This window comes from Eutrigla gurnardus (genome assembly GCF_963514095.1).
Source record: "Eutrigla gurnardus genome assembly, chromosome: 11".
NCBI classification, from domain to species: domain Eukaryota; kingdom Metazoa; phylum Chordata; class Actinopteri; order Perciformes; family Triglidae; genus Eutrigla; species Eutrigla gurnardus.
Window position 1 is genome coordinate 27,142,282 of NC_139925.1, and position 14,775 is coordinate 27,157,056.

The 14,775-nt window shown below is 41.8% G+C and overlaps 1 protein-coding gene across 1 annotated transcript in view; it reads left to right on the forward strand.

Moving 5' to 3' along the window:
- prkg2l (protein kinase cGMP-dependent 2, like) overlaps positions 1–13,909 on the forward strand; it is a 54,795-nt gene extending 40,886 nt beyond the window's left edge. Inside the window, exons 15-20 of the mRNA XM_084021631.1 lie at positions 2,494–2,635; positions 2,716–2,879; positions 3,667–3,789; positions 8,442–8,504; positions 8,875–8,941; positions 13,790–13,909. Of these exons, the coding sequence (XP_083877757.1) occupies positions 2,494–2,635; positions 2,716–2,879; positions 3,667–3,789; positions 8,442–8,504; positions 8,875–8,941; positions 13,790–13,885 (655 nt within the window). The 3' untranslated portion in view covers positions 13,886–13,909. The remainder of the gene's footprint in view (positions 1–2,493; positions 2,636–2,715; positions 2,880–3,666; positions 3,790–8,441; positions 8,505–8,874; positions 8,942–13,789) is intronic.
- The last annotated feature ends 866 nt before the right edge of the window (positions 13,910–14,775 follow it).

Sequence of the window (14,775 nt, forward strand, 5' to 3'; positions counted from 1 at the left end):
AGCGGCGTGATGATGAAGGAAGGGGCGGGGCCAGCAAGCAGCGAGACATTTCTCCAGTAAACACTGTCAGGAGAGACTCGCATTTCAGCTGAGTTAGCAGGAGCTCCATGAAATCGAGAACTCGTCTTGTTTATTCACACGCTGCACCTTTTCACCGTCACCGGACGGGACCTGCTCTTTTAATGTGGTTGTGCCATGCTGCGACTCTAAATGTTTTTTCAAGTTTGACGTTGTATTCTTGAAAGTAGACAACACTTTGTTGTTAACACAGAGTGTACAACGAACCTTTATGTTGCCATCTTTTGCTGAGATGAAGTCGAAATAATGCTTGTATTTCCAGCTGGAAAATGCATTTCTTTCCCCCTCCATTGTTTACGTTTCTGCCGGTATAGCCGACTACACGCGACCGTCGGTGAAGGTGTCGGCTAACATACATCACCCCCCTGAGACGCAAGAAGAAAGCAAATCTTTATTTTTTACTGACAAAAATAGTAACGCACCGTGTATTTGGATAAGTAACTTTAATCTGACTACTGGTTTGGCAATAGTAGCGCGTTAGACTACTCGTTACTGAAAAAAGTAGTCCGACTACAGTAACGCGTTACTAAGTAGCGCGTTAGTGGCATCACTGGGAAAGGTGATAGGAGAACTCAAAAGGATTTAGGAAAAGTCGACCACGGTGCTCGGAGAATCCGACCGGACTTTCACTAAGCTACGTCATTATAATGCCGCTGATGATTGACAGCTGATGATCGGCACCAGCAATTGACGCAATTGTAATAATGGATTACAAAAGATGCGTCATCCATCCACTTCTCCACATGTTGGTTTCATAAGCAGCTGGTTCACTGACCGGCTTCAGTTCCAGCAGCTCCTCCTTCCTGTTTGACCGCTGTATTTACATTTCATTTGTGGTTTTAGTTTTGTTTTTGTCAAGTTTGTAACATGATTGAAATAAATAAAAATACCATTCAATTATTATCACTGTCCACACACATTTATCAACACAATTCCAATTACTATATGTCTGCATGAAAGTAATTGTTAAATATGCAAATGCACATATCGTTTGTTTTCATGAACGGCCGAGGTGTGCGGCACTTTAAATGTTGCTCTCGCAAGGAATTGTGGGTCGGCGTAATCTCCTTTCCTTTCGTATAGGAAGGTCCGTTGCATCCTATGCTTAAGGAGCTCTGAAAGGAAGCATTGGAGCTCCTTTCCTTTGCATTTAGAGAATCCGAACAGCTCTTATCATGGCGGCCACTTGTTTACTTCCGGGTCACTTCTTCAGTTAGGAACCTTCCTAAGCAAAATAGACTATTCGACTGCACCCCAGGTCCCAGGGTGAAAAAGAAAAAAACGGCACCCCTCCGTTTCCTGTTCGTTTTCATCTAGACGGCAAAAACACATACGCTGACGTCATCGCCCGCTCCTCGACCATTGAACCTGACTTCTATCCCTGCGACGTCTCGTAACAGCAACAACAACGGCGGACTACGTACTTGTGAACGTGCTGCAGCAGATATTCTGCTCGTCTGTACAACGGCGTTTTAAGGCCACTGTATGAAAAAGCCTTAGCCGAGAGAGGGGGGCAATATTCCGGGAAAAAAAGTTACTTTTTTACGATGCTAACAAACAACGCATTTATTTTTCTAATTAATCCATCACAACTTGTGACAACGCCTCGTTAAGGTCCTTAGGGTGATGGCTGTTGATGCTTATTGTTGGTTTTATTTATACGGGCCAAATTGTCATCTTATGGATGTTTATTGATCAGGTGGTCAGGTGGATAGTAGCCGTAGCTTTCTCATGTTACCATAGCAACGGTAAACATCCGGTCAAGCTCCGTCCCTTCTTCTGCGTTTTTGGTGTATTTTTGTAGCAGAAACAGTGCCACATAAGGGCCTGGAATATGTACTACAGCGCGGTAGCTGAGAGCTCGGCATCCTGGCTACTGTTCACATCTTAGATTACGCAGTTCAGGCTGTTGCAACTAGCTCAGGAGAGACTGTATGACACTAGGTGGTACAACCTGAGACATGCACAATAAAAAAGAATTGTCTTCTGCATATTTGTTTTTTTTCTGTCCACTCCATTGCCCCAAACTCGTACCGAACCATGATGTCTGAACCGAGGTACGTACCGAACCGTGACTTCAGTGTACCGTTACACCCCTAATAATAGTAGGTTTCATCCAATAGAGTGGAGTCATTATTTATAACACAATACATACTTTGCATCAAAATGTCAAGATTTTAACCTGAATCAATCAACAATACAGCTAAAATAATACATTGGCTTTCAGCTGGTTTGCAAGTTTAGTTTCTCCATGTTATTGCCACGTGCTTCGACTGTACTTTTTTTTTCTTCATTGGTTTGGAAGACTTTGAACAAGAACTGCAACGTCCCTGGAAATGTTCCTAAAACACAATTAGTTGACTCTGTATCTTCATAGGATTCATTGAAAGTGTTGATCTTCTCCTAACCCACCAGGAGTTATTTTGATGAGCCCACAGCCAGGTTTTGTACTGGTTGTGTCTTAGAGGCCTTTGATTACCTCCACACTCTGGGCATCATCTACAGAGACCTGAAACCTGAGAACCTTCTACTGGACGCTAAGGGCTATGTCAAAATGGTAAGCCTCTGTCTACTGATGTGTTAACCCTTTAAAGAGTGTAATTCATTTTTTAATGATAAATGTCTTTTTATCCAAAGGCAGACTTTGGCTTCGCTAAAAAAATTGGCCTTGGAAAGAAGACCTGGACCTTCTGTGGGACTCCAGAATACGTGGCCCCAGAAGTCATTATGAACAAAGGCCATGACTTTGGAGCTGATTGCTGGTCCTTGGGAATCCTCATATTTGAACTTCTCACTGGGAAGTATGTTTTTTTTTTTTATCATTTATTATCAGAATTATCACACAAAATAATTACATCTATATACAAAAAAATCAATAAAACAAAAATGAAAACCTCATACTGACCCCAAAAAGCAACCCAACCTTTTTTTTTACTAGCAAAGTACAACCAACCCCAAGACCAAACAAAAAAAAATTAATATAAAAGGGCTAAAATGACACAAAAGCAAATCAATTCCACTGATGGTACAAGAAAGTACCAACATAACAGGTAAATGCCAAGAAACAGGAATTAAAAAAAAATGCAAAACTCAAAAAGCAAACTGGAAGATCTGAAGTAAGTTAGTGTGGCAGAAACTCCAACTTTATTACATGTGAACTCCTATTCCACTTTTATTATTACTGTTGTACAATTGGACACAGACTAGCCAACAGTTTGTAAAGCTGGAGTAGACTAAACGGAGCCCCCTAACTGAACCATCAAACACGGCAGAGAATGGTGTTGAAATGGGATCCACAAGCCTCGGTGATGATAGCAGGGAGTTCCTCAAATGGACCAGATGATGCTGATGAGAACATATATACATGGCTGCATGTAACCGGGAATATTAGGTGGATATTCCTTTTCACAGCCATGTAACAGATGAGTAGGAATGAGGTGGAAACTGTGTGGTGGTGCTTATAAATGTTAAAAAAAAATAGACTCAAATTGTTTCGTCGATATGCATAGTATAATTGAGAAATGTTTGCACCTGAGGCCTAATGATGATTAATTAAATCCTAAACCTAAAACCCTGTTTTTCTTTCAGCCCACCCTTTGCTGGCTCAGACCCCATCAAGATTTACACCATGGTCCTACATGGCATTGAGAAGGTGGACTTCCCTAAGAGAATAGGGAAGCGTCCAGACGAAATCATCAGGAGACTCTGCAAGTACGGTGAATCAAAAAGCCCCATCAACTCAATCATGCATTCAGGTCATGGTCATCTTTGAAAGCTTTATTGTAGGCAACTGGACTTGACCCATCCTGCCACCATGTGAGTTGTCCGGGTCACATGAGTCCAAGTGTGGGTGGTTGTTGATATTCAGGGAGTGGATGTATAATTTGTAGAGTACAAGAGTAGAGCAGACCAGGGGGTATCTTTCTAGGGCCATCTGCTCTAACCCTCCAACATTGCACCTCCATTTACACTGCACACGTGTAAGACCCAGGCAGCAACCTATGGTTCTGAAAAGTGAAGCCAATGCTGAAATGCGTTAAACTTGCATTCTCTCTGCTGGCAAACAGGGGGTGACTTCTCTCGTTGTAAAAAGAAGTACTTCTCTCTTGTATGTATTATCTCAGTAAACATTGTAAACATGAGTTTATGGTCTCAATCTCTAGTTTCAAGTCTTCTTCAATCCAGCATGATGTTAATTTAGTACATTATGGTCCATTTAGAGTCCAACAGACCAGAAAGCAGGTGATGCTATTAAGATTACTTTTATACTCAGATAATTTTTTCATGACTTCACACCAGAATCCGAATGGATCCACATCCAGTTTCGTCAGACAACTCACGTTGAACATGTTTATTGTAGCAGCAGCACATAGTTAGAGTTTGGCATCTAGGCTCCGGCCTCATCACACCCTAGCTAAAACTTACATAGAGACAATGGGTAGTGATGAGTAAATATCTTAACCCCCCCCCACCCCAAACCCGGGGCCTACAGGTGGATGCTGGGGAGGTGGAGGGGTTTGGTCGAAGTTGACAGCAGTACTGACATGCAGCAGCGGCAATGAAAGCCGAAGGGGGGAGATGGGAAATATTGTAGCTTAAAGGGATAGTTCGGAATTTTGGACATAAGACCTATTTTCCAACTCAGCCGGTGTGTTCGAGACGTCTGGAGACGTTTTCAAGAAATTTCATTCAGTTCTTCTAGTTGCCGAGTTCGCTTGTGCTATGGCTAGCACAAGTCAATCGTTCTAGTTAGCATGGCATTAAAAACACTGACTCCACAGTGCACCCGAGGCAAATCAATTGTAACGGCAGACTATCGATGTACATATCTGTGTTGATAGAATGTCCGAAATAAAACCAACCTTGCATTTTTAAGGATTTATGTCTCAGCAGCAGCAGCGTGTCATACTTCCTAGTAGGCTATGGCAGCGGCGGACTGATATCACCTAGCACTTATAAGTTACCGGTTCTATAATAGTTTGTTTACCTGCTGTCATTGCTACAGACGCAGAGTAGCCTGCAGTGCTAGTTTCTTCAATCTCACAGAAATGGCCACTTTTGGAGAATAAACTGAAACTTTTGAGACTCTGATGAGGAGTTTTTTTCCACCCAAACCCAACCGTACCTGTACGAGCCTGAATATACAGAGGAAGAATTGCGCGAGGAGATGCTCAAAGGGCAGAACGTGAACGAGCATCTGTGGAGACCGACATGGACCCCGCTGGACCTGAGAACCGGGACCGAACAAACGGAGACTGGTGGTGCCAGGAGGGAATCCCACGCAACGCGTCTGAGGGTTTACGGGTCTACGGACGGAGTAGAGCCTTGGGGGCTTAAGGGCCGACAAATCGGCGGTGTTCAGGTGTTTATTTACCGGCTGAATTCCGAGCAGCACGTCTTAAGGGGCGTTCACACCGAACGCGATAGACGCGAATTGAGCGGCGACTCTACATTGAAAACCAATGTAAATGGCGCGATGACACGCGATTCAGGCGGAGGCGGCGCGAATGGAGCGTCTGGCGCGATGAGACGCGGCGCGAATGGCGCGAATGGCGCGTCTGACGCGAATGAAGCGAATAAAGTTGAAAATATCGAACTTTTCAGGCGGCGCGACATCCAATCAGCGACGAGTTCAAGCCGACAGACAGATGAGCTGAGATGGACGGGCTGCATTACCAAACCCGACTCGGGAAGACCGGACCCCGGCGCGACGGGGGCCGTACCGGCCTCACCGTCAGGGCTGAGCCTCGATCAGAAGGACTCAGGCCCCCGCGCGACACCGGGCAATCGGTCTTCCGTACGCCACATTTCCCACGTCCGCCCGCCCGTCGGACGGGGATTCGGCGCTGGGCTCTTCCCTCTCGCCGCTACTGAGGGAATCCTAGATAGTTTATTTTCCTCCGCTTAGTAATATGCTTAAATTCAGCGGGTTGTCTCATCTGATCTGAGGTCGAATGTGGCCCCGACTCTGGGGAGAGGTGCAAGGGACGTGGCTCCCGGAGGAGGCTCACGGACTCTGGCATCGGGTACCCCGAGGCGGAGGAGGAGGGTCCGCCGACGTGACCCGCCGGCTTCCCTCAAAAATGAGCGTCATGCGCGAATGAAGCGAATGACGCGAATGAAGCGAATGACGCGAATGAAGCGAATGAAGCGAATGACGCGAATGAAGCGAATGAAGCGAAAGACGCGAATGATGCGAATAGTCCAAAAATGATCAAGCGGCGCGATACACGCGTCTCACGCGATTGTATTCGCGTCTATCGCGTCCGGTGTGAACGCCGCATTAGAGTTTTGAGTCCGACGGAGCAAAGTAAAATTCCGCTGCTGTTGAGAAACTAGCTCCTCAGAAAATGGATGATTCATGCGATGCAAGGTTAGTTTTGTTTCAAATATTATTCTATCAACACAGATATGTACATCAACAGTCTAGTGTTTTAATTGATTTGCCTCGGGTGCACTGTGGAGTGGGCAAGACTGTTTTTAATGCCATGCTAACTAGAACCATTGACTTGCGCTAGCCATAGCACAAGCGAACTCGGCAACTAGAAGAACTGAATGAAATGTCTTGAAAACGTCTCCAGACGTCTCGAACACACCGGCTGAGTTGGAAAATAGGTCTTATGTCCAAAATTCCGAACTATCCCTTTAAATACACCGCCAAATATGGAGGATGTGAATGGGAGAAGATTATTGGAGAATGAGGCATGTCACATGAGTATAAAGGTGCAGCTCGAGTTGTCTGCCTGAACTGATGGCAAAAGCAAAAATGAAAACTCAAGGCTTTAAACCTGTAGTCCACAAACCAATGGGTAACAGGATGACTATATCCACTTCTTAGTCTATGGTGTTACCCCACAGCTTAAGACCATGTCCCAGCCCATATTCAATAGCCTTGGAGCAGACCAGGTAGTATAATTTAGAATAATGGATCATAATGGGACCACAATGGAAATAAGCCTACAGGCTTTTTTGTGTTGTCCTTTTGACACAATGTACATACAGTATGTATGCTTATCTTTGTACATGTGTCAATAAAGAATTTCAATCAATCAATCAATGTTGCAGTTAGTGTTACACAGTAAAATATACCCCGATCGCAGTACTCTTGCTTCAGAAAAGGCTCGGCGGTGCACTCATAGCTCAGTGGTCGAGTTGGTGCCCCATGTACTGAGGCTAAGGCCCTGGTTTTGAATCTGCCCGGCGGCCCTTACTGCATGTCGTCCCCCTCTCTCTCCCCCCTTTCACCCCCACGCTGTCCTCGCTCAATAAAAAAGGCAAAAAATAATAATAATTAAACATGTTTCGGCACCTTGTTGTATTAGCAGCAGAACTTTAAGTCTGACAGTATTTTAATCAGAGTTGATGTGTGAGTAGCTCTGCTAGAGGACTGAATGGATCCACAAGAGGACGGTTTGAACTTTGCAGCAGTCAGAACATCGAGTCCAGGTCCAGGATTTAGTGAGCAGAATAATTAAACTCAGCATATTTTTTTAATCTTTCCAAGCATCTCCTGTAATTCATTCAACACAGCAGGCACGTGCAGAGGGGGGGGGGCAGAGGGTGCGGAGGGTGCCTGCCCCTTTGCCCCCTTGATGCCCAAAGTGTTGTCAAAGTGATTTTTCCCCCCCCCCAAGAGTGTGTGTGTGTGTGTGTGTGTGTGTCTGCGGCCCAAAATAACAATAAGCTGTTTTTTCCTATGTTTTTAGAGGCAATGAGGCATAGACTATGTTATTTCACTAAAACTATGCAATATACATATTCACATATATAACAGTATAAATACAACAATAATCGAAGAATTCGAATTTTGATTTTCTCAACCCTGTCATTTAACAAATTAAATATAATATGCATAAAAATTATATAACTTTTAGAACCTTGCTGTCTTGCGCAAAGTCGATAGTCAAACTGAATAAAAGCACAAAAATATTTAAGTACATGATTTCTATATCATTTAATAATTTTTTACTTTAATAATTTGGCACTAGGAATAAATGAAATGACCCTAACCCTATACAGTAAAATTTTTTAACAGGTATGAAATGTCACTGTGTGTGCGTGTGTGTGTGTGTGTGCGCCCCCTTTTAACTTTGAGCACCTGCCCCTCCAAAGGTCTCTGCACGGCCCTGCAACACAGCGTTTCTCAGTAACGTGAAGTGGACAGAAAGTAAAAGGGTAACATTCTCTTCACAAACACCACTTCAACACTTACGGTGATGTCTTCCTGCTTTCAGCAGCTTTCCCTCATCAACTTCTCAATTTATTATCATCTAGTGTATTTTTGTTTTGCTTCTTTCCGTCTGCTGCTTTCTGCATTACCACTCTCCACCTTAATTGTAACTGATGGGCATTTTTCTTCTTAGGCTGAACCCAGTGGAGAGGCTGGGGAACAAAAAGAATGGCATCATTGACATCAAGAAACACAAGTACGTCTCCAAATAGGTCTTTTTGACATTTAGGTTTATACAACTCAAACATGGTACAGAAACTTTGGCTCATAATATGTCTGTGAGGTAAATGATAATGTAGATAATGTAGATTTAAGAAACAGAATCTTCTAGTGTTGCTTGCTAGGATGAGGTAGCTGGAGAGACATGTCTGGTATGTTTGATGGATTTATTGTGCTACATATTAGCCGTGGGTTGGATCAGTATCCTGCATTTAATATACATGCAGCAGACGTATCGGATATAACATGGACCTGCTGACTCAGTGTTGGACTTGTTCACATGAGTCAGCTGTCACAACAAACACAGGACTTGTGGTTGAAGGGTTATTTTGTTGTGTTTTCTGTAGGTGGTTCCAGGGCTTCAACTGGGAGGGTTTGCGACGTCACAAGTTGCTGTCTCCACTGAGGAGAGAGGTGAAACTTTAACCTTTGGTTCCCAACAATCAACAACACACCACACATCTGTAGAAACAGACTTCAAGAGAAGAATGTGATATGCATTGTTGCTGATTGTGACATTATTTGTGACAGCATTTAAAGTGGTAGTCCGTAAGATTTGAGATGCGTTGCTTCTAGCGGCCTCTTTGGCAGTAGATGGAATATGGAGTTAGATTTGTGTCTTTATTACATGCGAGAAAATAAATGATCTGAGAGAAAAAAAAATGTTTGAGAGAAAAAATTATCACACTGATAGCAAAAAAGCATTTGATGAGAGAAAAAAAAATATTTGAGAGAAAAAGTTTTCATACCAATAGCAAAAGATAATAATATTTGAGACTAAAAAAAGTTTTGAGAGAAAGTATTTTCTCATAGAACATAAAAAAATCAAAATTTTTAAAATTATTTCTGAGAAAAAAAAAATCTCTCTCAAAATATTTTTTTTGAACTCTCCAATATAGATTTTTTGCTATCAGTGTGAACACATTTTCTCTCAAAACGTTTTTCTTCTCGCTCTCAAAACCTTTGCTCTTGAAGCAATTTCTTGCTCTCGAAGCAATTTCTTGCTCTCGAAGCAATTTCTTGCTCTCGTGTCAGGATTTTGCTCTTGCGTGAAAATGATGTCAGGGGCGGGGCCACGTTCCTATTGGCCGGTCGGGTGAGACTCGTCTTGGGAGTCGAACTGAATCATTACGCCATTGTCGATTCACAGGCATGGGCTGTGTTCGAAATGCCATACTAACGTACTGCCTACTACATACTCAACGTGTATGTACTGCATACTGCCTACTAAATGAACGTTTGAGTATGCTGCTGTTCACATGGAAGTATATACATATCATACTACATTTTTTTTTGTTTTTTAACTTTATTGACATCTCATCCTCATCTTCTCTCACGCAACTGAATTGATTACATTAGCGGTTCTAGCTCCCGTTTAATGGAAATTACTTATCAAAATATAAAGCATGATTATTATTACACTTAATTAAATATTTCTAAATATTTTTAAGTCAAATTACAATTGTCAAATGTTTTCTACAGTTTATATGCGCGCTCCCACGCTTTCCCTCTTTCTTCCTCTTACCTGAGTAGCTTCTTCACTCGCCATCGATCGCGACTATTAAGCAGCTTTTATCGATCATCAATCGTCCGTTCATAGATCGTATTATACCTCTGACCACGGAACACCAGCAACCTTCACCGCGGAGATGACGGAGGCAATCGGCCCGTCGGAGGAGCTACATTATTCACATGCACATGGAATTTGGATTTCCCTCTGAAGTAAGTAATATGACTGTCTTATCTGGTTTAAATACGTTCCTTTATTATTTGATTATCAATAGATGTGCATATGCATGCATAAACAAATGTAGGCTACATGTAGGCTAATATAAGTGGTTTTAATAGTATCATGTATGAGTTTGGTGTGATTAAAAATAAACAAGTACAAGCAAGTGGGATATTAGTGAATAATTTATTAGACAAATAATCCATGTTATATATACAGGTTGCAATACGTGTATGATAAGAAGAAATAAGTAGTTTATCAACAAATGAATAGGAAAGCATTCAGAATAAATGTAATATCTGATGTTTTCTGTTACTGGTTGGTGCAGACGGCCGTACTGCAGGTCAATCCTCATGTTCCCCCGATGGGCCTCTACTTCGGGAAGGGGATTTAAGGAAGGATTTCTGTCTTTCAAGGTGTTCCACGGAGAACCTCGTCCACTGCTTACTAACAGAACAGATGGGTTCCATGTCCATAGTTCCACGGTGGTGATGGGGGTGACAGCGACAAAGCCAACGAGCCACTCCAGCAGTCCTGGAACATCCTCAGAGGCTCGTAGCTGCAGTGTCTGCTCCAAATGTCCGGATCCCTGTGTTGCAGGAACATGATTATTGTTGAGGTTTTATTTGTGTTTATCAGTAGTGCAGTTTTTAAGTAATACCACACAGTAGTTCTTACAGACAAATGTTTCCTGTTTTTACGATTATTAGGTTGTGTACAAATCTAAATAATAAATATCTGAATATATATATGATTGTTGACTCGTGTTTTAGCCTGCAGGTCTATTTCCCTCCTGCTCTGGAGGAGAGACCCTGCTGCAGTGGTTGGCATCATGGCTGAGGAGAAGGGGTGTAGTGGAGTAATAGCAGGTCTTTGCTCCATCACCTCATCCATGACAACAAACACTTCCAGTGTGCAGCGATGACCTCTCCTCCCTCAGTGCCAACACCGTCAGTTCCTATAAACAACATATACATACATACAAACACTTATCGTAATCATTGTTTAGATCAACTATTCACCACTAGTCATATATTAGAATATGGACAGTAATACTGTTCCACATGGGACCAAATTAATGGACTCTGATGTTTTAACACATTGTAGATATTACCCAGCACTGACTTTGCCTGATTATTAATAAGAAAGACAACTTCATTCATGTTCAACAGAACGTTTCAGGTAGACATCTCAGGAGAGCAGTACATCTCCCATCTATATACGCTGGTGTTCAACCTTATATCATTGAGTAGCTTAATATGCAACAGTAGTAGCTAAGCCCTGCATGTTAGAATTATAACATTTAACACCTCATTTTTTAAGTGAAGCCTCTCAGAGCAGCATTCCTCCTGCCGGTGAACGTCTCCTCATCGTTCCCTCCACCGGATGAGGCGCTCGGTGTCTGCATCCGTCCCTTTAACGAACGGTGCACCGCGTTATTTACCGCCGTTAGTAAATATATAACCACGGTTTAACATAAGCACTATATTCTTAGTTAACGTCGGTAAAAACGGCACATTTGCCGCTTCGGTTACGCTCGCTAACCTCTATGGTAAATTACCGTCTGTAGGCTAGCCGGCTGGCAGGACCTTCGATTCGTAACGTTAACGTACAATTCCAACTCGTGTTACAGTATACTTACATGTGTACGCGGTTTGTGTCGGGCTGTCGCCAGAATCACCGCAATCGTCCGCCATTATCCAAAACTTTTCAGAAGTCAGACGAGCCGCAATGTATTTTGGGGAAGTTGAGTAGATCTCCCAAGACCCGACCGGCCAATAGGAACGTGGCTCCGCCCCTGACATCATTTTCACGGCGAGAGCAAAATCCTGACACGAGAGCAAAATCCTGACACAAGAGCAAGAAATTGCTTCGAGAGCAAAGGTTTTGAGAGCGAGAAGAAAAACGTTTTGAGAGAAAATGTGTTCACACTGATAGCAAAAAATCTATATTGGAGAGTTAAAAAAAAATATTTTGAGAGAGATTTTTTTTTTCTCAGAAATAATTTTAAAAATGTATATTTTTTTATGTTCTATGAGAAAATACTTTCTCTGAAAACTTTTTTTAGTCTCAAATATTATTATCTTTTGCTATTGGTATGAAAACTTTTTCTCTCAAATATTTTTTTTTCTCTCATCAAATGCTTTTTTGCTATGAGTGTGATAATTTTTTCTCTCAAACATTTTTTTTTCTCTCAGATCATTTATTTTCTCGCATGTAATAAAGACACAAATCTAACTCCATAATGGAACTGCAGGCAAGCCTCTGGGACTCATCTCCCTCACCCAACAGTGTGACTGTCTCTCATCTGCGTGATGCCTTCAAATGCTCCACACTGAAAGGAGGTCCGTGGTTTTCCCTCGTTGGCGGTCACTTTGCTTCTTGATGACTTTCCTTCTTCACTTCCATTAGTTTGTTGTTTCTTTTTTTGGGGACTGGAAGTTGAATGGTCTTCTTTCTCTGCCTGTTGATCCTCCATTGTGAGTCAGCAGTAATGAAATGTACCGGGTCAAACACTTTAGACTAGAGGGAGCCTGACTCAGCAGTTGGAAGTTACAAGTAAACGAACCAACCGCTGCTGCCTGACGAAGATAAAACTAATTTAGAATTTAGCTGGAATGTGGCCACAGACACGGAGATCCTATTTCTGGACAAAGCAGCAAGTACAAGCACTTTCATTAGTGGGTCACATGATCAACCACCATTGTTTTAACTCACTCTTTGATAGAGAGGAACTTAAAAGACAATTCAATAGATGAAAATGTTATGGACTGCCACTTTAATGGAAAACTTGAGAGATATATTGACTGGGTTTTAGTTGCTGATGCTAATGATTTCAAAAGCAGAGAAATTCACCTGCACTTCCTAAAAGATATCAGGGGTTAAGAAGTGTGTTAGGTTGGTTCAACCAAGCCCCCTTAACCTAAGACTAAACATGTCATAATATCAATTATTTCATAATCAGGTTGTTCTGTGTCTCATCCAGAAGTCGTGAGGATGTTGTGGATTGATAAGCAGACACATTTCAGGACTCTCGAGGCAAAGGTTTACATATTATGCTCACTTTCAGGTTCATGTTTTTTTTGTGTTTCTACTAGAACATGTTTACGTGTTTACACGTTTTCTCCTAGCCGATGGCTGCTGTACCTGCTTCAGGGCGCACTCACACTAGAAAATTAGTACAGACCCAAGCAGGTTTGAACCCCAAAGTCCACACAACATGGTTGTATCGTATAATCAATAGCGCATGAGAAGTCTTGTTGTTTTTTTTGTCATTAAAGCATGTAAACATGTTCTAGTAGAAACCCCAAATAAATGTACCAGAAAGGGACTGTAATATGTCCTTTAACTAGTAAACTTAACTTTTGTTAACTTTAGCAATATTTAAACAAAATGTCAATCTTTCCCTTAGTGCTTTTTGGTTCCCTTAACCTAAAGAAAACCCTATGTAGTTGTGGATGTGTACTCACTGACCAAGCCGTCAAATAATGCAAACTTTAGTGATTTCATGATGACTCTCCTGGTTTCTGCAGCTGAAGGGGTCGATGGATCACAGTCACTTTGACATGTTTCCTCCGGACACAGAGGAGCCTCCTGATGAGCTGTCTGGCTGGGATAAAGATTTCTGAGGACTCCGATTCTATTCTAAGCAGATAACTTTAGCCACCTTTAGGCACGTGAAAAAAACCTGAAAAACTACAAAACTCAATATTGCATATTTTCGTTCCATCAGAAATTACATGTCTACAGATGCTGCCAAAATATTTTTACACTCTATGATTTTGAGTCATCTGAATTATTGTTTGACAAGCTGGTTGCAGGCCAACTTGAGCACATTAAAAACACTTGAATCACAATACAAACAAGCAATACAAATTCTAGATAAAAAAACAAAACACTTCCATCACTGTTCAATTCTAAAAAAGTACCAGCTTTGAAGCTGGGAAGACCTCAACAAATATTTTAATGTATGCTTGAGTTTTAAGGTCACTCACCACCACTTGCTGCTTACATCAACAGAAGAACAGGCACTGATCGTGTCAGCCTGGTCCGTCCAAAGTGCAAGAGAATGGAATTCAATCCCTCAACATATCAGAGAACTAAACACATACACATCTTTTACCAAGCAGTTAAGACAATGGATGATCAATACATATACATGTCAGCACTAAAATAATTTGTTGTGAATGTGGTCTATTGGCTAGCAGGCTCAACATACTATGTATTTATTTATTTATTTCACTGGTGCTTTGTATTTTGCGCTCCGTTATTTTACCTTGCTACCTGTTTGTTCCGTGATGTTCTGTTTTGTTCTGTTTTGTTCTGTCCTGCTTATGTTGTTGTTTTTTATCCTTTTTATTTGTATTCTATTTTACATTGATGCCAGGGGACTACAAATGAAAATTAGCCATTTGGCTAATTCTGGCATTTTTAACCCATGTATGATTATGTGTTTCATTAATTTGCACTGTCCCCTTCTTAAATAAACTGAATTGAATTGAATCACTAACTACAAGAG